Source organism: Tachysurus fulvidraco, chromosome 2 (assembly GCF_022655615.1).
Source record: "Tachysurus fulvidraco isolate hzauxx_2018 chromosome 2, HZAU_PFXX_2.0, whole genome shotgun sequence".
Taxonomy (NCBI): Eukaryota; Metazoa; Chordata; class Actinopteri; order Siluriformes; family Bagridae; genus Tachysurus; species Tachysurus fulvidraco.
Window position 1 is genome coordinate 22120719 of NC_062519.1, and position 27651 is coordinate 22148369.

The window sequence follows — 27651 nt, forward strand, 5'->3', positions numbered from 1 at the left end:
AGACAGAGAGCGAGAGCACAACGTATTACGTGTGAAGAAATTAGAAAAGTGTGTGTTAAGTGGGCCACTGATGTAATCAGGATGGAAGGAGGCTCGTTAATCAAGACGAGTGCTCCTCTTTCTTATTTTCCACATGAAGTAATAAAGTGATGAGTCTACTTGAGGTTGGCTGGATGCTGTGTTTATGATTTGCCATGATCATAAGGCGGTGTATTCTTTCATTTAACAGAAATAGTGAGCAGCTTACAGATGAAAGGAGCCTACACATGCTGGTCCGGGGGCGAGTGGGTTTAAACTTTAAATCTCTAAGCCAATAAAAAGATAAAGTGCATGCTAACAAGTCAGTTACACAAGTCAGGGTGTTTAAAGGTGGGTGGGGTTTTAGAAAGAAAGCCTGTGGTCTTAACATTGGTCCTTATTTATCAAGCTCACGATTCATAGTGTTTACAGAAGAAATGTGGTATTCAAGAAAATCCTGTAAATTCTGCAAAAAACGTTTATATCCTTCTCGTGCTACTGAATGAATTTATACACAAGATGACAACTGACCCTTTACTTACAAATGCTGCACTTCTGTACCTGGAGAAAACTAACGTATACCATAAGCCATAATCAGACTGTACTGTATATTTATAGTCCCTTATATTATTAATATAGTATTAAACATTTTTTATAAATTCCACCTCTGCCTTTCAGACTTTACCTGTGCGTATTGTGCTCTCAGCTGCTTGTGCACTTCACCTTTTATGGAGTTTTCTGGCACACACACAAACACACACACACACACACACACACACACACACACACACACACACACACACACACACACACACACACACACACACACACACACACACACAAACACATCCATATACCTTTCCGAAACTTCTGCAAATCGGACAGAAGTTCATGTTGCTTTCCCGAGCGTTCAAACATTCTTTACTGAAAGAGTGATGAATGAGATCTGAAATCATTGTTTCATAAAACAAAAAAAGCATTTTTTTGCATTCTCATTATACCACATTTCTAGCTCTCTAAGATCAAAATAATATTAGCTTGAATACTTATTACTGATTAAACAGCACTAATGAGAAAATAAAGGAAAACGAACAGCTTATCACAGGCTATTGAGTTCAGAAGTCTTGAAGGAAGAACTATTTTTTCTTTTGGAAGTTTGTGCACATCGACACCAAACTATATGCCGTGGAGGAAAGTCTTATAGGTGTGTTTTTCTTTTTGTCTATTTTTGTTCTGCAGCTTGTTTTAGGTTCAGTGAAAAATAAAAGAAGTACAAGAACCAAACATCTTTGTCTGGTTCTCTGTTTACATGTGGTGTATTGGGACAATGTGTATTTTAGCCTAAGTATTATTTAAAGAAAGGAGCTCTGGTTATTGAATTAAAAAAAATAAATAAAGACAGATTAGACGAGTATCAGATTGTAGTTTAATTGGCAAAAACCCATCTGAAAGTTAAGAGTAGAGCATGAGCATGCTCTCAGATGTGGACAACAGGCACATGGGTCACAGAGCATCAGTCTGAAGGAACACACGCTGAAGGCACATGGAGAGCTGGCAGTGGCCAAGCCATGGCGGTTTTGTTGTCATTTATTTATATATTATTAAAAAAAAAAGCACCTGATCAAGCACTTTTATTTCAACACTTTCAAAGCACTGGCTTCTGATTTATGTTTGTGGTTCATAAAAACTTCAGAAGAAGAATTACTGTGTCGTCCCCTGAGAATTGATTCATTCTATACAAGATCAATGAAATACTGAAATCTTTCTTCTCCAGAACCTTCCACAGGACACAGAATTCCAGAGCCCAAGGCACTTGTTTCAGCGACAGGATTCAACTCAGTGTAACATCAGTCAGAATGTTCTGTCCTGCTGTTATCTACTTCCTCTTTAATACACATTGATCTGTCTGCATTTGGCAGGAAAACAAACAAACAAACAAACAAAAAAACCTCGTATATATCTGATGGCCTGATTAAGCAGACAAGGATTAGTTGAGCTAAATGTAAGGGATAAAAAGGTCACTTATATATGGCAGTAAAAAATAAGTTTCATCGGGACTTTTACACTGTACATGGAGTTAATATTGATGTTTATGTGTCAGGGAAGCGCCACAGCTTAATACACTCACACACAGGAAATGAGGGACCGTCCTCATCAACCAGCAAGGCCTGATGGGATACAGCAACAATCAGAACTGTTCTGAAAGCAGCTCACACAGCCTCTGAGACACGGTGTCTCGACTAGTCCTCAGAGTGAGCCGGTACATCTGCACAGGAAAGAAGACGAGGAAGAAGGTGATCGGGTCAGTGATAGTACTGACTATACCTGTGTGTGTGTTTGTCTGTGTGTGTTAGACTGATTATTTATTTGTCTCACACAAACAGGCAAATAATCAGTCTAACACACACACACACAGGTAAATAATCAGTTTGTGTGTCAGACTGATTATTTACCTGTTTGTGTGTGTGTGTGTTTGTGTGTGTTAGACTGATCATTTTCCTGTTTGTGTGTGTGAGTCAGACTGATTTACCTGTTTGTGTGTGTGTGTGGGTCAGACTGATTTTCCTGTTTGTGTGTGTGTCAGACTGATTATTTATCTGTTTGTGTGTGTTAGACTAACAGGTAAAAAATCAGTCTAACACACGCACACACACACAAACAGGTAAATAATCAGTCTGACACACACACAAACAGGAAAATCAGTCTGACCCACACACACACACAAACAGATAAATAATCAGTCTGACACACACAAACGTAAATAATCAGTCTAACACACAAACAGATAAATAATCAGTCTGACACACAAACAGGTAAATAATCAGTCCGATTATTTACCTGTGTGTGCGCGTGTGTGTGAGTTTCAGTGTGATTTGTGTACCTGGGCTTGTGTGTTAGGCTCTAATCTCAGAAGGCAGCCAACTTGCATCGTTTTTGTGTGTATAACACCAGCACCAACAAAATTAGAAGGATTGGGGTCTACACCCTCTAGCAGTGCGGTTCCAAACCCGATAATCTATAAAAAAAAAAAAAAACACAGTTCAGGAAAAAATAGTCCCTCAGAAAATATTGTAATGGAGCTCAGTGATTGTAGATTAATAAAAGAGCACATTAATCAGCAGTGAGAATAGATTATGACTTATTTGATTAAGCCAAGGAACACAGACGCCAACACAGTCTGTACCTTAGCCTTGGTGATCTCTGTGTCCATGGAATGCTTAGCCTTGAAGATCTTTTGCACCTCCTGCTGAGGACTGGGGGGAAAATGGAGAAAAGCAGCAAATTAGTTACATTTATTAAATACCTTGCACCGAAAGGGGATAGATACAGACGATAAATGACATGCAAACAATGTTAGCTGAGAGCTGACTACATTTTATATTACTTTTTTTTATACTTTTGTATTGTGTGTGTGTGCGTGTGTGTGTATATACTTTTTTATATTACTTGTACAACTTTTAAATCGGTAATTTTAAGCAAATCCCATTACACTGTATATACTACAATAATACGCAGCCTTCCACCCAGAGACATCACTCAGACACTAAAAACAGCTAAAGCAATAAAGCACTCAGGCTGAATTTTATTAGTGCTTTTAAGACATTCTTATTTTCTCCTCAGGACAGTGAAGAGCGGATTATTATCCCCAAGATACAGGACCATCATGACTAATCAGTTTTAGGAACAATCTACATGTGTGTGGGCTTCTCAAGGTTGCTCCTCTTAATGAAATGATCAGCATGTCATCACTAACATTTAGTACTAACATTTAGTAATCAGTGATGTTCAGGTTCAGCCCAACACTTTTTGGTCCTGACACGCCCCCTATTGGTTATAGCTTGTAATTTGTCTGATAAACAAAAGGTAAACCAAACTTACGACAGCTCAACCATGACTCAATAAAAATCACAACAAGGCTTCCAGAACGATCCTTTTCCTCTCTCTGACTTGAACTGAGCTCTTAAACTCTGCAGTGATGTTGATTTGATCCTTTATATTTCACAACACCGGCAGGTAAAAGTGCATTAACGCTAGCATTTGCTGTAATGTTCACTATTATGTGAGCTTTACATACGCGCTTAGCTGCTTCCATCGCTGAAAGAACTCTTGAGACGTCATTTCCGTAGGCTGGAAGAACTTGTTGAGCGTGATGGGAAGTCTCACAGAGATGTTCTGCATGCTGCCACCATACCTGTAAGATCAGAAGGTACAGTTTTAAAACTATATACAGTTTCAGTTTAAACATCCTCTCTCCATCCTTTCCATCACAGAGGCTGATGATCGTCGCAATCCGTAATAAGAGTTAACCGACTGACGAGTCGTGAAAATAAGCTGAGATGAGACGTGGAGCATGAGAACACCACACCACAGTGTAAAGCACATATTTATAAACTGTAGGTGGTGTTGTGAGGGTTGTTTTGCTCACTGCACCAATTTACCAGCATTTAAACACAAACAGAGGCTTTGTATGGATTTTGATTTTACATGAAACTAAACAGCAAGAAAAATATCAACACATTTGATGTTGCACTTCTGATATCGTATTCTGTCTATGTATAATGTAAGTAGTGTAAACACTGGTGTCTCGATGCCTCGTCGACATCTTTTTCATACTGCTAGCGGTTACATGTGAATGTCTAATCGTCTGTCTTCAGGCTGAGCGTTACAAACACAACAGAGGTGAAGAGCTGCTAGAAAGTAAAAGCACTACGCAATTATACTACTGCAGTCTGCTTATTAACTTGCAAACTGGAACTCGATGGTGAACTGCGGTTAGAGTTTAGACCAGGGGCGTCAAACTCAAATTCACAGTGGGCCAAAATATAAAACTGAGATAAAGTCACGGGCCAAACTGAATATTTATTGAAAAATGAACTGCAACTGATATGTAATGTTCAACCTTTTTCATATGGAAACAAACTTTAGTTTTGCTTAAACACAGGATTTAGAACAACCAGAGCTTGATATTACAAACACATAAGAAATTAAATTCGGTGGTGTTCATTTCACAAACTTTGACCATACACTTTTTGACAAACTCTCCCTCATTAAAGGGCAGATTTTGCTGTCTCTGCTGCCACAATAAAGCTTTACAACCTTTACAGCAGCTTCACTTTTTGATTTTGCTTTCATGAACATAGCCTGCCGGGAAACCAGACTTTTTTTCATCTCCTCCGTCTTCTTGAGCTTCTGCTTTACGTCCAGGTCCTTATACTTCTCATAATGTTTCGTTTCATTGTCTTCTTATGTTATATTCTTTCGTTACACACACGTTAGCACACAAGACAAACAGGTCTGTCCTTTATATTCGTGACTGTCAACAGAGAATGAGGGGCGCTTGCTGTTCGTGGCTACGCGTCAATACAGTGGCAAGGCATTCTGGGATTTGTAGTATTAGCGGAGCATGCGGCTAGTCAGCTGTAATGCACATCTGATATGATCTCGCGGGCCAAATATAATTACACCCGAGTTTGACACCACTGGTATAGAGATTTCACATTATGTACATGGGCACACTCAGCTACAGCCTGAAAGTTCACTTAATCATATGAGCTTTATGCTTCAAGTAATCTAGAACCATTATGCTGTATTTCACTGCACAGTTCTTCAAATGTGTAAATATAGTAAATGGAGTCACTTCTCACAATAAAATCCATCATGATCCTGTTCAGAAAGGTCTGTATGTGAGCTGATATCTGAAGTTCTCCTAAGAACACACACTCACCTGAAATGGATATTGAGCACTGGCGAATCTATGAAGTCGGTTAAGCACTCGATGTTGAGGACCTGCTGAAGCTGAGCTCCTCCATCTATTACAGGATCGATCACTTTTGTGTGAATATTCAGCTGTAAATGAGGGATTAAGGACACAACCATAGACGTATACGGCAACTACAGGGCATCGGTTACTACTTAATAGTATAAAAGCTTATAACAAATCAGAAGTTCATTAATATTTAGTAATATATTCTATATTCACTAAACAAATACACTGAATCTTTCTAAGTCATTTTATTCATTACAAACCTGCGCTGGTCAGTGGGACACAACAGAGCTTTTACAGAAGGATATGATTACTGAGAGCATCATGGCACACCACAGAGGCAGAAAAATTCACAAACTGTGTTGTAGTTTTGTTTCCATAGAACACGTACATGCGACCTGAAACGTCACGTCATATCAGACATGTCATCAAGAACATGCGCACGCACGCACGCACGGCGTGCGCAAACACACACACACACACACACACACACACACACACACACACACACACACACACACACACACACACAAGCAAAGAAATCTGAGAGATCTTCATCTCATATCTTGCAGAAAGCATTCACATCCCTCACATGCTCGCACACGCAGGCTGAAATTATTTATGAATCCACACAATTCTCCACCTGCAGTAAACATTTCCAAAATAAATATGAAATATGACCCTCCTGCTGCCTTAGCTGCATTACTGAAGACAATCGAATGAGGTTTAGGTGCATTTTGTAATAAAAGCTCTTATAAAAGGTCTTTATAAAAATGACAGTTATTTAAATAAATAAAGCCAATAAAGCCCATGTGTGTAAGATAATCGAGGCACATACCCAAGTTCTGTCTGAATTCAGACTTCAGGCCAATCTGCAGTAACTGGTTCTCATACAGGACACCGTTATTCTTACACACAAACCTGAAAACACACGACTTTTAGTGACTGAGTCGACAGTCTAGATTACACACAATGAACAATTACTAAAAATAACACACCCACGAGTCAACAGCAAGTTCTAAAAGTTCATCAGAGACACAAATCAGATGATATAAAACCTCTGGAATTGTGGGATCTATAAAAATGATTTGGAATTATGTGTCATGCTCATTCACAATGATTAGACTCATGAATATAGTAATAGTTAAACCTGCTTTATCTTTTAATAACTTTGAATGAATAATTCATGCATTTTTAACATCAAGGCTGGACTATTGTATCTCACTGTACTACGGGATTAGTCAAACAGCGTTATCACTATTACAGATGGCAAGACTCCTGACATGTACTAAAATACGTGACCACATTACCCCTGTACTACGTTCTCTGCACTGGTTGCTGGTATGATATCGTGTTGATTTTAACATCCTTCTATTAGTATTTAAATCTTTAAATGGTTCGGCCCTCCTTATCTATCCGATTTTCCGTCAGAACATGGTCTAGTCGTGCCGCTCCGGTCATCTAATCAGAGACTGTGCCCTTTTGGTAGCGGCTCCCAGACTGTGGAATGCGTCGCCTGTTAGTATTAGATTTTCTCCTTCCATATCGGTTTTTAAAGTTAGGTTAAAAATATACCTTTTTGAATCAGCATATGGTCCAGTATGAAATATATTGTACTGTTTTGTGTGTTTGTGATCTTCTATGTTTTTATTTATTTATTTTTTATCTATTATGGATATTTTATTGTTTTTTTGCATTGATGTAAAGCACACTGGTCAACTGGTGTTGTGTGTAGTTGTGCTATAGAAATAAAATTGACATTCACATGAAAGAGGGAAATATTTGGACTTAAAAGGTTTACTAACACAAATTATTATAAATGACACATTTAATGAAAATAGAAATGTAATCTCAAATGATCTGATAAAAAAAAAAAAAAAAACAGAAAATTTTCAAATGAAATGGCAGACTTATGAAGCAGGAGTTTGTAGTGTTGTATAAAAGACAATCTGGGACTGAAACGCACCTTGACAGGTTTTCCTCGATGATGGGTGTAGAGGCACTGAAACTGGCTGCTGACAGGTTTTCAGAGAAGACGTCCACCAGCAGGCTGCCCGTGGTGGATGCCACTGGAGGACTGGCAGAGTTCAGAGTTGTGCTGTTTCCCAAATTCAGAAGGTCAGAAGGAGGAGAAGACGAGTTCACCTGGAAGAGATGACGCTAAAGTTTTCCTTTCGGTTGTTCAGGCTCACTTATTAATCTTCAGACTTGCAACAAACACGGGATGATGTAAGCAACATGCACAACATAACTCAAGACAAACCAAGCAGTTTAGAAACAAAAGGCATGTGTATTTTACATAAAAGCTCCAATAAAGAATCAAAAAGACGAACCACACAAGCATTCAGTTATATCAAGGATTTGACTCATTCATTCATTAAAGGTTTTGTCCCCAGATCAGACCTCAAATTGTCTTCTGTTGACATGAATAAGAACTAAAATGTGGTTTCATCAGACGATCCTGAAAACTGCAAGCAAAATCCTAAAAAATACACAGTGTCCGTTAGGAATCGCACACTAAAGCGCACACCATGCAGGGACCTGGAAGACAGCAGAAGTGTGAAGTGATAAGTGGGAGAGAGGCGTGTTCAGAGTGGAGGACATGGGAACTGGGCGTGGTCTGTTGATTGGGGGCGTGGCTTTAGCCAAGGCTTCATAAGCAAAAGATGAAGGAGTAGGCTGAAGAGTACAGGAGAAAGAAGAACACAAGGAGAAAGATGGGAAATGAATATGTACAGAGACATGAATAGAGACAACCAACTGCTTAAAATATCAACGAGGTTTATAGTGTTTAGCGATCAGCGCTGGTTTGGGTATAACGAACCATCCACACGATTAAACTAGCACAATGACTGCAAATAAGAAACAAAGTTTTAAACATATGGGGGACGAAATTACAGTCGTACGAACCATGACATTAACTGCACAAACAATGCTGTATGGTTTTCCTCTCTCTCTCCCCCATCACTCCCCACCTCTCTGTATGTGTGTGAGAACCACTACAATACTACAGCAATATAATATTTACTGTTTATATACTAAACTGTTCACTTTAAAAATACCTCTGAATACTTGTTCAATCTATTTGCAACAAACTGAATAAACAACCAATTCTAATTAAATAAATGCATATTATATATACGTGCTATTTTTTAATGAAAGATAAATCTGGACACACTAGTTATCATTTACATTCATGTATAGATTTTTTTTCTTGTGTAATCTGAAGCAGTTTCTGGCAAAAAAAAAAGGTTTGGGATTAATAAATTCTTATGTTGTCGGATCTTATCATTGTGCTGTAAATAAACACTGATGTCAGTTCACACGTGGTGTAATATCGCAGTCCAACACAGTCGCATGTCTGTGAGTCAAATGAGACTTTAAACCTGAGCAAGCTCACCTTTGCGTTAGTGCTAGCCACAGTGTGATCGCTGTTCCCGTTAAAGTTGCGCTCCTTTCGACTTTCATCCACCTCCGTACCTGTTCCAGATCCCTTCTTCTTCTTCAGCTTAGCCAAGATGGAGGATTCTCGCTCGGGGAAAGGAGGCATCTCCTCCAACACTGTGGCCTTTTACAGATAAAGAGAGTGCAGGAACATTTGTGAAAAAAAAAATCACTTTGGTTGCTGCAAATGGGTTTATAATGATTTATTAAAAAAAAAAAAAAAAAAAAAAAAACAACAAAAAAAAAAACATCTTGATATAAAGAATGAAGCAGAGAAATCTCTCATATAAAGCAAGTCAATTCTGCTGCAGGGATTGTTTAAGTTATGCTTAGAGTCCCAGGAAATAGTAAATATTAAAAATAAGCAATAAATATCAATTAATAATTGATTAAATGCTGAATTCAGATTATATCTATGTGAGAATGCATAATGGGCATGAGCTGATATTACAGCCAGCTACATCATTCGAGCAGAACTAATCCTGCAATCAGCCCAGTTACAGAGTTAAAGTTAGAGAGAAAAGCATTTGATTTGATGAGCAGTACCAGTATATCGGTGCTGGCGATGCAGCTGAGGCGCAGGTATTCTACAGCACGCTGCTGCAGCTCCACATCAGCGTTACGTATCTGACTGTCTGAACGCAGCACCTCCTGTATGGTGCTCTTCACCTCGGGGAAAAGGTTGATGAACTTGACGTAAGCCGAGAGCAGCAGAGCCCGAGTGGGAACCGAACACAAGTGGAACTTTGAGTGGAGGAGGTTAAACTGAATAAGTGGACTGAAAGAGTGAAAAAAGGAGATATAGGAGAGATTAGAACAGACAACTTTCCTTCTCACACTTATTCCTCAACTTTCTGTATTCAATAGATAATTATTCATAATTAAAGAGCTGAAGGGTTAAGTGCAAATCTCACTTCACTGGATCATCAGTACACACCTGCTTCCAAACCAATCTTCACACTCACGCACGCACTCACGCACGCACGCGCTCGCTCGCTCACACACGCTCTCGCACACTCGCTCGCTCGCTCGCACACGCTCTCGCACACTCGCTCGCTCGCTCGCACACTCGCTCGCTCACTCGCTCGCTCACTCACACACTCGCTCACTCACTCACACACTCGCTCACTCACTCGCTCACACACTCGCTCTCACACTCGCTCTCACACACACTCTCACACACACTCACACACACCCACCCACACCCACACTCACTCACACCCACACCCACACCCACACTCACACTTTCCTTTTACTGAAAATTAGGCTGAATGGCCAATTCGGGGCCGATAGTCCCGTGGTATATGGACTGCATTAGGGTTAGTTGCAAAAAAAAAAAAAAAGTCACTAAAATGTGGGTATTGATCAAAGCTTATTTATAGTCCATTAGGAGTTTTTAAGCCTCAGAACAGAGCTCTGATACAGAAAGATCAGAATGGCCAGCTCTAATCTATACAAGAAGATGGAAAGAAAATGGCAAGAGGTTTCGTTTGGTTGCTTTGTTCATACGACTACATGATGGATAAAAAAATGTCAGGAAAGCAATTACTGAGCATGTGGATTGATCATCACACATCATTTGCAGCATTACTTCCTGTTTATTACTACACACCACCCTGCTAACAGCTGTAAGACTTGTTAAAGTATTTTTTATTGTTTTTGTGGAAAATAAAATTTAGTAAATGAATGAAAACATTCAACCTACCTTGAGCGCGGGTCTCCAGCGATAAGATTTCCGAACTCGCCCAGAATGTAGCCGCCCACTTTTACCAGGTTTTCATGGCAGGCTGGAGCCTGTAGAGCCTGTGAAGGACACAAACAAATGAAACCACTGCTGCTGATTAATATTAGCAACAATAAGAGCTGCTACTAACTAGGGATGTATCGGCACCGATCCAAGCATTTTGAGTGGATCGGGTATCGGTGGTGCGTGACCGATCCAAATCCGATACCCGTGGTCATGGGTATCGCACTTTTTAGAGCGCCGCCACCAGTCGAATCCATTCTGTTTGAGGAATGCCCTAATAGATTAAACTCCATTCCGCGTTTTACCTACAGCATTGACCACGATGCTGCTTCCTGAAATTCATGGGCGTCGGGACCATTATGTGTGTGTGAGACAGGACACGCCCACTTTTTATTTACTTCCGATGCCCATAATGTCAATTAACTAACTATTGCTTGAACTTTATAAGAAAAATACACTTGTATATTAAATTACATTAATGTAAATAAATATAATACATTTTATAGGAAATATGTTGCACAACCGCCTGCGACAGACAGCAAGTTTATCAGGCGTCCTTTCCATTTACCTCAGCGTGTTAAACATGTCGCTCATTTGGGTGCAAGGTTTACTGTTTAATACATTTTACATTGTGTTTCAAGAGTTTTAATATAAGATTCACTTTAAAATATTGTCTTTTCTTCAGAAAATCATTTAATTTAATAATTGCAGTACATATGGTTTTGATTGTTATACCATTAACTGTTAAAAGTTCTGTTTGCTGCTGCTTTAATACTTTTTTTAAGGTTTCTTGTGTTTTCATTTTCCATACAGTAATAAAGGCATTTTTGTATTTCTTTGCCAGAAACAAATGAATCTTAATACCTAAACGAGTTGTTTACATTCTTTAGTTTTAAAGGTAGAAAAGAACACAGGTATCGGTATCGGCCGATACCGGCAAACTCTGGTATCGGAATTGGATCGGAAGAGAAAAAGTGGTATCGGTACATCCCTACTACTAACAGGACGCAAGGTGAGACAGGGATGATACAGCGAAAAAATGTCTAGCAACCCAGAAATAATTTTGCCTTTGCTCATGTCTATATGAAACATCAGAGCAGATTGTGTGTCTTCCTTAAATGAACAAGCCATTTGTGTGCTAAATTAAGTGCTTTGAGTGGGAAAACATGATTAAAAAAAAACAAAACAGTGGACTAGATAAAATTCAAAAATTTTGGAAAAAAAAAGGAGAAGAGCAGATGAATAAATCAGCAGCAGGTGTGAGCCATACCTCAAACACGGTTTTGGCAGCGTATCCCTGCACGTCGTCTCGGTTGATGACGATCTGTATGACTCGGTACCACACCTCCTCACTTACGTAATCCCCAGCGATGCGGATCAGGTTCAGGATGGTGTCTACGTACCACGTGTAGTCCACGGCATACTTTTCTGCCAGGATGGCCACTTTCAGAACCTGAGGAAGAGAAACAATGATGCACCATCTGTGGTGTACACTGAACAGACACACTGTGAAGAACCTCTGCTGAAGTTTTCTCTCTATGTAGCACTGTAATTTATAGACTTATTTTACATCCTATTTCATAGCTGTTATATACATACATTTATCCTGAAACAAACCAAATACACTCTTAAACCTGGTACATGGAAATCAAGATGATACAGAGCACTCTGAACTGACAACACAGTGTAAAACAACACAGAGGAGGAGGAGAAGGAGGAGGAAGAGATCATGAACACAAACTTACAATCTCTTCTCTGATTGCGTAATCAGCTGTCTCCAGGTATCTCAGCATCTCAGCGACAATTTGTTTGGAGTTGCTACGGTCGCACATGGCATAGAGAAGGTCCACAGCACGCTGCCTCACACTCACATCACGCTCAGTCTGCACACATGCACACACACAGAGTTTCAGTGCAGAGTATTTGCTTCAGTGTGCGTTAATTAACAATACAAGGTGTGCAGAAGATTGGATGAATGAGACGTAATTAAATCTGGGTTATAATTAGAGGAAAGTTTATTCAGTCTATCTGGTTAATATAATAAATTAATATGAATTTTAACCTATTTATCCACCATACTGGTCACTCTGATGTCGTATAATTAGAGCAAAAACTTCAATGAAATAAAATAAGAATCCCCAGGTGTGTGTGTGTGTGTGTGTGTGTGTGCCGGTCCACATCAACTCATTTCCTCATCACCACTACAGAAAGAGAAGAGGGATTTAAGCTGATATTGTTTTAGTGATGGACTGTTCACAGCACAGCGGTTACTCCTTTCTATAAAACAAAGAAAGTGTTTACCTTTAGTGCATTAATCACAGTGTCAATGTGAGTTTTTACAGCCTCGTGGGAAAACTCCGAACTCGCCAACGTGCACATGCTCTCCAGGGCCAGATAGCGCAGGTTTGTCTCTCTGTGCTGCAGAAACTGACCCAGCTGATTACAGGCTCGCACCAGCAGCGTCGGCTCACTGACCGGGGAGACGGGGGTTGTAGAGAATATTAAGAGGATGAGAGAGAGAGCAAGAGAGAGAGAGAGAGAGAGAGAGAGAGAGAGAGAGAGAGAGAGAGAGAGAGAGAGAGCAAGAGAGAGAAGGGGGGGGAGAGAGAGTTTTTAGATTTTTATTAACTGAGATTAACAGTTTAGCTTAAACACAAAATAATTAGAACATTAATGAATATAACCATCACTGGTACAGTATAAACTTAGTGATTTCACCTGGACTTGGCTGCTGGATGTCAAACAGGAAAATGGGTTTATGGGTTTAGAGGACGTCTAGAGTAACTCAAATAAAGACTCCTTACAACCTTGTGGAGCAGACGAGCATCTGAACAAGTCTCAAGCGTGAGGAGAATCGACTACAACAGCAGAAGAGCACGTGGGTTTCCGCTCCTGTATCACTAACGCTACTAATTTGGTTATTTGTCGAGCTTGATAGTATAGGTCGTACTGATAATAGTTATATGCTAAGAACTAACAGTGTATGCATCCTTTATTCAACAGCAAACTCTGCAGTAGACTCTGCTAACTAAAATAGGAGTATCAGATACACCAACCTTACAGATGGCTTACACAGCACCTTCCTGATATTACAGAAAAATCACAGGAGAGAGAGGCAGAAGGCAGAGACAGTAAAGAGGAGAAGATCAGAAATGATAAAGAGAGAAACGACATAGCTAGTATTTAGTTTTAACACTGTGAGTGTGAAGAACAAAGCATTAAAACCTGTCATGGTGGATGATGAGACTGATGGCCTCAAACAGCACTGCGTTCTTGGCGTTGGAGTGCTGCACCTTCTTGGACTTGGGAGGCTCCTGTGCTTTGTTCAGGATCGTCTCCAGGCACTCGGTTAGGCGTCCACGAATCGCTGCATCCTCTGAAACCAGTCAACAGGTGACATTATAATCACACCCTCCAGTGTCACCCATATGCCCCTTTTCCATAAAGGCAGTTTGAGTGCTGGTTCGGAGTCTAATTTAAAATCAGTTCTTTCTTTCGACACCCAAAGCTCTGAACCAGGAAAAGCGGTTCTTAAGTAGCACCAAAACGTTGCTGGTCTAGACTTAAGAACCGCTTGTGTCAGGTGCTGTGGGCGGGGCTACTGTGACCAACAAGACAAAAGAGAACATCGTTAGAACCATTTTTAAATAATTTTAAATCAGGATTCGCCGCGTTTGGATGCCAATATATGTTCACAAAGCCATGAGCATTAACAGTAAAGCGACATCTGACATTGTTGATGTTTGTGTTTGCCACTGCTGTGCTAAAGTTGCAGGGAAAGATGACACGTATACAGTGACGTAACACTTTGCTCTAGAAAGGCAAACCGGTTCTAGGAAGGAAACTTCAAACCAGCACCAGGTTCTTTCTGGTGGAAAGGAGGTGATATGAGGATGAGGTTCCCCTTTGAGTCTGATTCCTCTCATGGTTTCTTCCTTTATCATTCAAGGGAGTTTTTCCTCCCCACAGTCACCTGAGTCACCTCAGACTTGCTCATTTGGAATAAATACAAACACATTTAAATATATCTAATATTAATCTTTGTATTTTATTAATCTGTATTATTATTCTTTATAATAATCTTTTATTTCATGTTTATGTTCTGAAAAGCTGCTTTGAGTACACTAATTGTAAAAAGTGCTTTACAAATAAATTTGAATTGAACAGACAACCGGTTATAACAAAAATCATACAGCATACAAAGAACACAGTCACAGAATATTATGCAGTGATTCACAATTTAATGCAATTAAATATTGATAAACAGCAGCAGAATTGTAATTTACAGCCATTTAAAGGGACTAGACTACACTGATAAATACAAAGCAATATCGGTGCAATAAATGTTTCGAATAATAAACCTGTGTCATATGTCTATTTAAATAAAAGTCTGCCTGCGTGGAAAAAAAAAACAAAACCAAAACAAAGGTGTATAAAAAATGAATGCATTGTACATGTTGTTTGTTCGGTGCAGTCACAGGATTTGTTTAGAATTCAGAAATGTTATATATTATATAGTATAAATCAAAAAGAGGTGTGGAACTGGACAGAATTGCTTTAGGAGGTGTATAAAACCTAAACAGGATGAAAAAGTCATTCACACGCTTTCCTTTAAAACACAGTAAACAAAAAGGGTTCTCTAAAGAACTGGCTTGATCTAGTGTGAAATATTTCCAGAATAACAATATAGGCTGCTTTTTTAACCATCTGCCTCACTACTGTTTGCTGGATTTCTTCAGTCAGAGCTGATTAGAGACTAATCGATTAATCACACTGGCAGCAGATCACACAGAACAGAGCACCTAGCGTGAAACTGTCCACAGTATGGAGTGATAAAGAAATGTTTTCTAACTCATATGTTAGTACATTGATCTCACTAATTAAAAAAAAAAACTCGTTTCCTGAAACTCGCTTCCTTCCTATTACTGGTCTCAGTTGTGTGACTATTTACAACTCTATTTACGGGTCTTACACAGCTGTGGACCTACAGCAGGGCGATGTGACAGTGTAGACAGTGCCACATTTCCAGATAGATTCTAGAATCTACAGTAGGTTATTATATAACATTATATATATATTATAAACTCAGCATAATGAGTCGAGTAAACGCCTTGCTCTGGCGAGTCTCTAATAAAGTGAGGTAACTGAGGAGCTGTCTGACTTTCTCCCCAATGTTAATGGGCAGCCCTGAATGCAGGATAAGTCAAGTCACTTTTATTGTCACATCACCACAGCACATGTGCCTTGGTGAGTGAAATTCTTGGGAGCAACCATTGCAGAAACAATTTACATACAGTACAATCGGGAGCCTTTGGAACCCATTAGTACCAGGGAACATGCAGTTATCCTCATTAGTGTGTAATTAAGCAGTTTTTCGAATAACAACCATGATATCGGAATGTCTGATTGGTGTGAAAACCTGAACAATAGCACTTACGTAAGTAGAAAATCAGCAGCGCACAACAAAATACAAAACAAAAACGACACGTCACACATTTTTGCGGTTTATAGATTGATGTGGAATGTCCATGAGATGAGTTAGTTTCTGTTCACACATTATAGCTTTAATAAACAGCCTCTCCCTCTCTCTCTGTCCAAATGCAGCCTGTCATTACACAGAGAAACTGAGGAGTGTAACCTATTGTTTGCTAAAGGAGCAAGGCTGTTTGATCAAGACTTCAATGCAAAATGAATTACAAATAAACCCTGTTTTGGTTTGACCTGATTTTATATCATATATTTGAGAAACAATATAGAAACAATAATATTTAGTGTTGCTCATATCCATAATGTGAGTGTGTTATAATTGTATATGAAATCTTCTCTGTAATAGGTAGAAACATTTTTTTTACAGCGTAATATTTTTGAGTGGAGGCCTGGGATTTGTCAGAACACCACATTAATCACTTTCTGAACAAATTATACTCTTTTATTAGATGATATACACTGATATTTTCTACTATAACATTTTCTTCTAGTCCCTCACGTTCCACTGCAGGTGAGAGAACCGGATATAGGCAACAGAGTACCTGCTCTAATGAAGAATGTGTTATTTACAGTGTACTTGGGGATCATTAGTACCTTTCACACACCCATTATAATGCTTGTGTCCTGGTCAGGAATCCACCATCATGTCACTGTTTTTGTAATGTTATTTAGAGGCTTGTATAAAAACTTACACCCTCATTCTCAAGCTAAATGATCTTGGCTCTGTGTTGGTTACTTGGCTTTTACCCAAAAATCCCACAAAATCAACATTTACTTGACAAACAGCAGATTCACATTGTGTATAGATAAATACAGTCCTAAGACAGAAGATCAGCCCTAAAACCCTGTCACACCTGTGTAAACTGAGGCATTACATTTACGGCGTTTAGCAGACGCCCATATCCAAAGCAACTTACTTTTTTTTTTATACACCGTATTTTATACATGCACTACGTACGCTGGCAGCAATAAACCAATCAGAGGACATTACGTAATACGTACAGTACGTACGCTTACCTCCACCAGGCCTCCGGTAGGTATCCCCAAAAATGGCACCAGTGAAGAGACATGCTTACGAGGCACAATTCAGCTCTACAGGCTCTACAGGCTATCAGTTACGCGGTTGTAAATGGGAATAGAGCAGCTGCGAAAGAATTCAACATCAATAGTAGAATAAAGTTCAACTAAACTCACTGTTTTGCTTCTGTTACCTTTTTTGTAGACCGTATGTTTTAGCATGCGCCTTATAATACGGTGTGCCTTATGTATGGGTTAAGTACAGAAATAGACCCCGTAATTGAGACTGCGCCTTATAATCTGGTGCGCTTTATAGTGCGGAAAATACTGTACAACTGAGGTTTGAGTTGCACAGGGACCAAGCAGTGGCAGCCCTGGAATTTGAACTCACAACCTTCCGACTGATAGATCAGCACCTTAACCACTAGGGGTGACTGGTAGCGCCTTTGATAATATACCTTAAGTGTACCAATGTTTAATACACTTTTACTTTACCGCAATATGATCAATTATCAGCACACATGATAGTAGCAAGCTACATGCTAAGGCTAACTTTTTTCTGTGTTAATGATAAAATAATGTTATGTACTTTCTCAATTACAACCTCCATTTGTTGTCATGTACAAATTACACAGAGCTGCACGTACACGTTGGATTCGCCGCGTTTGGATGCCAATGTAGGTTCACAAAGCCATGAGCATTAACGGTAAAGCAACATCCGCCATTGTTGATGTTTGTGCTGCGCTAACGTTGCTGAAAAAGATGAGATGTATACAGTGACGTCAGACTCGGCTCTGTGACGGCTCTCTTACCCATGGAAAGGCAAACCGGTTCTTAGAAGGTTCGCCAGTGGAATCAGCTTTGAACCAGCACCAGGTTCTTTCTGGTGGAAAGGCTCTATTACATACCACATTTAATAAGAGTACATCAGACATCCGTGACACACACACACACACACAAACACACACAAACACACACAAACACACACAAACACACACAAACACACACAAACACACACACACACACACACACACACACACACACACACACACACACACACACACACACACACACACACACACACACACACCTGGTGGTGGATAACACTGCAGCAGGCGAAGCAGTTTGACTGACAGCCACGGAGCTGCAACAAAATAATACGTGTAGTCCTGCAGGTCTGTAGATGCTGATGTGACAATCTGAGAAGGAAAGAAGAAATAAGAAAAAAAAAAAGATAAAAACAAATCAATACGATTGAAACGGATCCACACCTCCAAAATCACAGACATCCGTTGTACTAAATTCTCTTAGTTCTCGGTTTATCTGCTCAACAGAGTGAAAATATAAGGCAGCATGATATAACTTCCTAGATTAAGGAATTCAATTAGCAGATATGATTCAAGCAGCAGGTTTTTCCCAGCGTTTGTTATGAAACCTCACTATAGCCATTTTATCTCACTATAGCCAGATTGGTGTGAATGTTAAAAATAGTATTTATGGGCAAATTCAATTCAAATCACACTGTTTACAAACTAAATCTGATAGGAACTACATCTCATGTTTATATCACCTTTATGCAAGAAGAAACATGCCTTGGGTGTAAATCAGTTTTTTTCACTTACATGCTTAAAAATGTCATTGCTCTAAGTGTATGTGATGAATCTGTTGTCTTACCCTGCTGAGTCTGGCCACAGCCAGAGACACGGCGGTCTTAAAGTCGTCTGGGTTCTTCTGAGCCAGAGTGATGATGAGACTCGTCGCTGCTGTCACCACTCCCTGGGAAAAGGACATTAACCTCATTAACTCTAATGTCTAATCTCATCCTGTTACTCCCCAGACAGAAGAGTGTCTGTTGGACAAAATTAAGTACAACTGTCAAAATGGAAAAATGAAAAGGAAGTGTGCAGTTTGTATTATAGATCTGACAGAACCAGTGTATCGGTCGCCGTATCACGAGATGAGAGCCGTGTTGTAGATGAGAGACATCACTAGGGCTGTAGCTAGCGAATATTTTAGTAATCGGGTATTCTACCGAAAATTTCATCGATTAATCGAGTAATCGGATAAAATTATTATTAAAAAGTATTTTTGCTTAATTAAAGAGCAATATTAAATATACAAGAGAAAATAAGACGAGTCTCTTAAAATGAACTACTAATTGGTTTCCTTTTTTTTTTTTTTTTAGAAAAAGGAACTTTTATTTTTTTTAAATGCATTGTATGTAATGCATACAACAATATTTTCTATCAAAAATAAACATTTAGATATGAACCATTGTTTCTCTGTCTGTACTTATACTGTGAACAATGACAAAGTTGACTGAGAAGAATTAAGTACATTTAAGTGCCAAACATTCTGGGCTTTAAATGAATCCTTTTCTGAGATGCAAAAACAAAAAAATAAATTACTTTCAAATTACTTTTTTAAAAGTATCAAAACAAAGGCATACATTAAAACAACAACAACAATAATAATAATACTGCTTTTAAATCATGCAACTTAACTTTCAGCACTAAAAGATTCAAAATCTACAGCTCAGGCATAACACAAGCCTTTACTGTCTTCTTGAAATGCTTTGTGGTAATTAAGAGGCAAAAAACATGGACAGGAACTTGGAACTAAAGTCCATGCATGGTTTCACACAGAGTGCTTTAAGCATATACAGTCAAGCCCGAAATTATTCATACCCCTGGCAAATTCTGACTTAAAGTTACTTTTATTTAACCAACAAGTTTTTTCTTGATTAGAAATGACACAGGTGTCTCCCAGAAAATAATATGATGATGTACAAGAGGCATCATCTTTTATTTACATTTGAACAAAAAATGACTGAAATGACTGTGATGTGCAAAGGTGTATAAAATCTATAAAAACAAACGTACCAGGTGCTGATCATTGAGAAGGTGTACAACACGTGACGTCCATTCGCCCATGGGGATCAGATCCGGGGACGTCCGGTTGAGCCGCAACAAGCACAGAGCCGCACTCTGCTTCACACTGTCCATTGTGTCTCTGTAAACAATCGTTGAAATATATAATTACGTTGTATGTTCTATAAAAGACCATTACATAAGCATTTAGTTTCTTTCTTTACACTTAAGTTTAATTAAAAGTGCTTTCTATCTTCTGAGGAATCGTCAGGCCATCCTTAAAAATAATTTGGTTTGCAGTAACAGTTAAAAAAATAAAAAAAAAAGGGTCGGTAGGTAGGTCTATATATTTTTTCAAGTTTCAATGTAAAAAAAAAAAAGTACAATTTTGGTGATGGTGATTATGTAGGTTTGACTTTAAACAAATGCACATATCGTGATGTCACTGACTGGGTCTCCAACCCGTGACTTTGGGCGCATCATTGCAAACTGTATTTTGATGCTGGACACAGTTTTTCCAGAACGTCTGCCAAGTTAAAGCGGTGTCGAGCTGTTTTAATGAATTTTTTTAGATGTATTATGGTGCCCGAACCCGTATGACTTTGAACGGTGACCGTGAACATTTTGTTTACTGCAGCCGCAGCCATCATTACCTAGCGCGAACCGTTTTCTCTGACAGTGAATGAGAGAATGAGTCGTAAATTGACAGGGTCGGTCGGGTTACGGTAAACAAGAATATTTTTAAGGATGGCCTCAGTGGTAGATAATTTACAGCTTCTGTTTGTGTGAGCTGGACTGACGTGAGGTTATATGCCTTATTAGTGTTGAGTCACTGATGTTACTGTTTGTGCACTGTATATATACGTATACACAGCTCAGTTTCTTGCACTAGGTTGGTGTCTCACCCTGCCACCAGGATGCGTGGCACCTCCGAAGCGAACGCCTCGGCCATCTCTCGGCTGCCCACGTTGGCGATGCAGTGCAGTGCCAGGTTCATGAAGGTGGGGTTCCTGCTGCTCAGGTCATTCTTTATGGCGTTGTTGATGAGGTGGATCAGATCGCTGTTGCTGTTCACCAGCACTGAGATAAACAAGTAGCCCTGAAACACCACGGTGCACAAACCACACAGGAAAGAATCAGTATGTAATTTGCTGTCATGACAAATTATATTGCTTACACAAAATAAGACTTTTTTTTAATGAAGACAATTTGTATTTAATCCTTCATGAAGCCTTTAATACTCAAACTTTTAGCATAATCTTGACAGAATGGTAGTTTTTCATGGTTTCAAGACTTAAAGTTGTGCATATGTTTATATGGGGGGGGGGGGGGGTCTGAGCAGTACAAGGTGCATTTAGTCCCAGAGCCAACAGACCAGTAGGTCGAGCTGAATCTGATCTGATTCCTCCTATAAGCACAACTCTATCCTCTAACCCTAACACTGTACACCACAAATTAAACACTGCTATCCAGCCTGGGTAGCACACTGGGCTCTCATTCCCTTTGACTTTTGGCATCTGGATTAGGTCCAATTTTTTCAAGGGGTACTTGGGAGATTTTCTTGCCATTACACATTCAATATAGGAGGCATGAATGTGTACACACACACACACACACACACACACATACACACACACACACACACACACACACACACACACACACACACACACACACACACACACACACACACACACACACACACACACACACACACACACACACACCCCAGCTCATCCAAACCAAGGGTGTCCTGAGAGAGGGAGGAGGAAAGGAAAGACGTTCATGGGGTGATTGGAGTTAATGTGGAATTAAGTTGATTGGATGTGACTGGAAATCACAATCACAGTTATTAAAGTTATTATAAAGTTTTAGTAGTTTTGTTGATGGGCCACTTGAAACAGACGAGTTTATTCCAAAACTCACTACCTCAAAAACAAGTAAATAAAAGGCTGAATAGTTAATTAGTCTAAATTATTTTCATATTTGGTGATTTTGTATATCTGGGCTTTAACAGAACAAAGCAAGTGCTGTTTTGAATTCTGTTTTGTTCACAAACTGTGTGTCACTGCAAATAGTATAAAAAGTAATTAAATATGAAAGCAATTAATAATTAAATATTATCCGCATACAATCTTTCTCCTGCTACTCACTAACAATGCTGATGTTATTATTTCCCCCATGCTTCTGTAATGCTGAGAAGACGATAAGATTAGCAGATCAGTACATCCTTAAAGCCCTACAGCACTACAGTAATAAACAGTGTGTTATTACACCTGTAGGGCCACGGCCATGTCCTGGCCTCATTTATGTCCCCTTTAAATCACATTGTCATAACATGCACGTTGGGTGAATGCTAAAGTAAACACCACAACCTGGAGACCATGGATGTTCCTCCTGTAGAACTTACTATCTGTTTCTCAGTGTATTTGTTGGAGCTGAGAAGGTTCACTGCCTCCATGTGGCCGAAGTCGATGTCATGACCCAACAGGAAAATAAACAGCAGCTTACACACATACTTCTTCTTACTGTAGCCATCCAGAGCTTTATCTCCTAAACACACACAAAAACCATATGAATGGTAATGTGAGCTGAACACGATGCCAAGTTCACATTGTCCAGCTCTCCAGGTACACATGCACACACACACCTTTAAATTTGGAGCGAATGTTGGCCAACTCTTTGTTTATTCTCTTGATCTCAGCCTCCTTACTTTTACCTGGAAATACAGATCACAGTTAGGATGAAGTTCTTCAGATTAAAAGCCTCACCATATTTTCCTCCACACACAGAGCAATACGGTCTAACAGCTACATATTTGTTTCAGCTGACCAGAGAAATATGGCTGGAGATCTCCTTCACACTGGCTTTCTTATGCTGCTCCTGGAGTAGGAGCTTCTTCCATGCATAACAGTCTTTAAGGCCATGGTGAAGTAGGACTCCAGCTCCAACTGATGCCTCCAAATCCTTCCTTTGTTGTTGTCTTGGACCAAAGTTCGTTTAAAGCCCAGGTTAATTTCCTAAACACTGCAGTGTCTGTGTGGTCACAGGACTTTTATATTTCCACACAGATGCTTGTATAGACGCTTGTGGTAGTCTCAGGTGTTTAGAATTTGCCAATTAATACACAGAAGTAGAAGCTCCAGCTGATTTTCCAGGGGCCTTTTTACACCTGGTCACTTCATGTGTGTTCTCTGATCCGATAGCTATGTGATTTGTTAAAATTGTCCCATTTACATCAGGCCACATAATCGGCGAATCGGATATCAATCCGATCTTTCTACTCCCGCCCAAAATGCAAATATATTTTACATCATTTCCGGGGTAAATGAAATGGAACACACTTTGGTGTATGCGGTTGCTACAAAAAACAGCATTTACTGTTTGCTGCATTTTCGCTGGAGGCAGCAGTGCATTTTAAGACCCGACGAGACGCCTGAGTGAAAGATCACCTGCGAGTGACGCACTTCCGTTTGGGAGGAGTATAGCACTGACGTATGTGGCTTGAACAACCACAATCATTTACACCTGTCCAGTTTCATCTGAAACGCGTCCCAGACCACCTCCTGAAGTGGTCTGAACCATCGGATTTATATCCGTCCCGAAAACACATGAAGTGACCGGGTGTAAAAAGCCCCCAGAAGACATGAGGAGTGGAGCTGCAGAAAACTGAGACCAAACATCTTTAGCATCAGTGGATGTACATATTGGGCTTCAACTTTACAACACATTAACACATCTCTGCTTAAAACCTTCAAGGGTTTAATAATGCAGTAATATCAACTTTTTCTTTTTTTTGGTCTATAGCAACCCACACTTCCTGTTTTTACTTTGTTTTGCAATCACATCACTTTAGTTCCTTTATATTCTGGTGTCATTATATTTATTATACTCAGGGACACAGTGTGTGTTTGTTACACAGTGATTTCGAAAATGAATTATTTCCAAGCGAAGCACAACAGAGACACTGAACAGCTCTGAACTTGAGCCGATGTGAGTTTACAATCATTTAAAGCATGAACACAGCAACACAATTCATTTTTAAGTCTTTATTATTGCCGATTCATTAACACCAGAAACAATAAAGTCCACCCTGAAAGTGTAGGATATGAATCTGAACAGCAAATATAACAAAATTACAAGCTGACTTTTTTAGTTTTCACATTAAATGACCCCATGATGTTGCTTGACTAATTACACCTGCTTGGTTTCACTGAGAGTGATGCGGCAGGGCTTTATTCTGTCCAGCTCTTTCCCCTGCTTGTCTGTACACTCTTCTCTAACACAACCGATTTCTACACTTCCACCAGCTTCTACCAACTTCCACAAAATGCCACAAAAACCACTTGTCTTCTTGTTTTTCTTAAGTAAACCTGTTAGTCCTTATGTTTGACGAATATTTGTCTTCTATTAAAGCCAATTTGTAAAACGTCAATTTTTTTTCCTTACTTATACAAATTATCTGGAAAATATAGAACATGATTAAAGACAATGAATTAAGTGAAAGTGGCTGAGAAAACCTCTTTGGAAAACAGACTGCTTGTTTGTGGCTGAACCTCCAGTCAGTCGCTTTAAAGGTGCCACTCACTCCAGGGGGCGGGGCTTTGAGAATCACTCACACATCAAACTCACACAGGCAGGTTCTCCGATTTTTGAGAAATGCTTCAGAAAACTGAGTCAGGCCGAATAATAAACAAAAATCAAAACAAACGTGTAGCCAATGAGCAGAAAGGGGCGGGGCTTGTCAATATGCGGCGGAGAGAGTGTTCAGTGTGCATGTGTGACATTAGCAGAAAGCGGTTTTAACATTGACATGGAGGATAAAAACAAAGAAAGAAAGCAAAGAAAGGCTTACGATAAGGCAAGAAGTAGGACGTGTTAATATAGGATCAGCTTTCCAGCGCTGGAGCGAACTGAAGGAGTGGGAAGTTGGCCACATATTCACAGATTGGAGTTTCCCGAGTCAATAACTCCTGAGCTAAACGCTGTTACTACACAAATAACACCTCTTTTCTATCGTAGTAATGTAGAGAGGCAGCTACAACCGCGTTTTGTGTAGTAACAGCGTTTAGCTCAGAAGTTACTGACTCAGGAAATTCAACTTTACTTAAGACGCCGAGGCGCTTTTTTCCTTCTCGATAGGTGAGTATTGTTGGTTTTGCTTTGTTACACAGAACTAATATATGCCTTTGTCCTTTGCATGATTATGCTTGTGTCATTTTTGCTTGTTTGTTTATCTGCAATCGTATTGTTCTTCCCTTCAGCTATGATAAAGACACATTTCTTTCCAGTATTTGTCTGGGTTAGGTATGTATGTGTGGGCGGAGCTATAAATAGAGGGGTGGGGACCTATTTGGGTTAGGGGTGTGTTTGTTTTGGTGATTTCAAATGTCGACATTGGCTTTCAAAAATCGGAGACCCTGCCTTTAAGTGTTAACCTAGTTAAATAGTGTTAAATCTTTAAACACTATTATTACTGCTTTAGTGACGCAATCTCCACACGGAAATAAATAGAAAGGCAGAGAATGTAACAAACATATTTAATGTGTTGAAAAGGAGTAATGACGACTGCGAGACGCAAACATTTGCTTTTGTTTCATGACTTATGATAAACATTAATATGCTGTTTTTAAATAGACAAAATGCTTTATTTAGTAAGTTAATTAAAAAATTCCAGTGATTTATAAAAAAAAAAACTACTATGAGTTAGTCAGGAAACAGTGAAGTGGTAAAGAAAAGCAAGTGTTGGGTTTTTGTAGGATTATTATTCTGAGCTGTAATTAAAAGTAAAAAAACAAAAACAAAACAAAACTTTTCTTCCAATAACAAAGAAAAAGACTGAAAATAAAATGAACATAGTGAGTCAGTGTTCAGACTGCCACGCCTATTAGGTCCACCACACACACACACACAGACACATATAAAGTAGTGTGTGAGTACATTTCTACATAAAGTTGTGTGTGTGTCTGTATGTCTGTGTGTGTACATTTCTACATATAGTTGTGTGTGTGTCTGTGTGAGTATATGTGTATGTATGTTTGTGTGTGTGTATGTGTGTGTACATTTCTACATAAAGTTGTGTGTGTCTGTGTCAATGTGTGTACGTGTGTGTGTGTATGTGTATGTGTACACTTCTACATAAACTACACTTTAGCACTAACGCTAAAGCCAAGTTCACTTTGTGTAGCTGTTGTTAGCATGTTAGCACTTACAGTTCCGGATGTCAGAGATGAAAACAGCGAGCCCGCGCATCCCGTCTCCTTTTGAAACCGCCGGCATGTTTCTTAATTTTATAGCAGTTTGTTTTGGAAGACAAGCAGGACAGTTAGGCTAGTTTAGGTTAGCTCGGGCTGGCGATGTTCTTCTTCTACCACATTTCCGGTGTCATGCTGAGATCCTGTTGCTGGCGCAGTCTGGGGCCCACAGGGGGCGCTGTTACACTACAATACAGGATGTCATCATGAAGTACAACACGACATGTAGCACCAGCATGGCTTCTCTGGGGAACAAACGTCCTTCTGGGGGACATATTTCTCCTGTGATTATTAGATCCGACCTAATGTGTGGCAGAGAAGTTTTTTATAGGATCAATTATTCCTTGCACATACACACACTCTCATACACACATTTACACTCTCTCTCTCACACACACACACACACACACACACACACACAAAAACACACACAGCAAAGCAGCATTCTCTATACAACGCATCAGAGCCAGAATATCTGTCCACCAGGTTTCTGAGCCAATATGTATCGATGCTCAGTGATTTTTCACGTAGTGATGGAAAACTCTGTCTCTCTTAACATGAATGTAGTTATCATGACTGTTGTCATTAGCTGTGTCTCAATTCGAAAGCTATGCCCTTGCACTGAAAAATATTTACTAAATCCAGAAGGCTGGGACATAAACGTGATGGTTCTGTAAGTGTGCAGGTGACCGAGATTAAAATTGTAATAACGGTAGTGTGAGGTACAGTATCAGGACAGTGAAAAAGACTAAAATAACACATACACTCTTCATTTAAATGTAGCTTGTCCACGAACATTGGTGATGTCACTTTACTTGAGCCATCACTAAAACTGGTTTATAAGCAACACAACCAAAATACAATGCATTTGTCATAAGGAAACTCTTGTGAGAGACTTCATATATCAAAATAACAACACTATTTACAACAATAATTTGTAAATGTAATTAAATGTTTAGATTCTTTCCCATGCACTAAATCACTAAACCACTCCAAACCATGTTCATGTTATGGTTTGATGAGTACAAGGTAGAATATTTTTGCCATAAT

General features: G+C 39.4%; 1 protein-coding gene across 3 annotated transcripts; it reads right to left on the reverse strand.

The window, feature by feature from the left end:
• Positions 1 to 1425: 1425 nt before the first annotated feature.
• LOC113646146 (AP-2 complex subunit alpha-2) lies at positions 1426 to 26757 on the reverse strand. Of its 3 annotated transcripts, XR_007139683.1 has the most exons (24): positions 26560 to 26757; positions 22998 to 23066; positions 22758 to 22900; positions 21253 to 21446; positions 20360 to 20489; positions 19152 to 19253; positions 18568 to 18676; positions 14199 to 14349; positions 13275 to 13443; positions 12719 to 12856; positions 12244 to 12426; positions 10932 to 11029; positions 9773 to 10004; positions 9183 to 9350; positions 8324 to 8461; positions 7749 to 7927; positions 6621 to 6703; positions 6091 to 6180; positions 5744 to 5867; positions 4094 to 4210; positions 3203 to 3272; positions 2900 to 3034; positions 2147 to 2284; positions 1426 to 1924 (listed from the first exon to the last, which is right to left on the reverse strand). XR_007139683.1 is itself a non-coding variant. In XM_047809656.1 (23 exons), the coding sequence occupies exons 1-23, from the start codon at positions 26624 to 26626 to the stop codon at positions 2207 to 2209; spliced, it is 2967 nt and encodes a 988-aa protein (XP_047665612.1). In that variant the 5' UTR covers positions 26627 to 26757; the 3' UTR covers positions 1426 to 2206. The 3 variants fall into 3 exon arrangements, 2 of the variants coding, with proteins under 2 accessions (XP_047665612.1, XP_027007993.1); XM_047809656.1 differs by having other exon boundaries at positions 1426 to 2284; XM_027152192.2 differs by lacking the exon at positions 8324 to 8461 and having other exon boundaries at positions 1426 to 2284; positions 26560 to 26755.
• Between the last annotated feature and the right edge of the window lie 894 nt (positions 26758 to 27651).

Excerpts from the sequence above, each read along its gene's own strand:
- LOC113646146 (XM_047809656.1), bottom strand. The coding sequence starts at position 26,626 with ATGCCGGCGGTTTCAAAAGGAGACGGGATGCGCGGGCTCGCTGTTTTC. Across the intron at positions 11,030-12,243 it reads CTGCCAAAACCGTGTTTGAG|GCTCTACAGGCTCCAGCCTG; the intron begins GTATGGCTCACA and ends TGTCCTTCACAG. Across the intron at positions 10,005-10,931 it reads GCTGGAGACCCGCGCTCAAG|TCCACTTATTCAGTTTAACC; the intron begins GTAGGTTGAATG and ends TCACTCTTTCAG.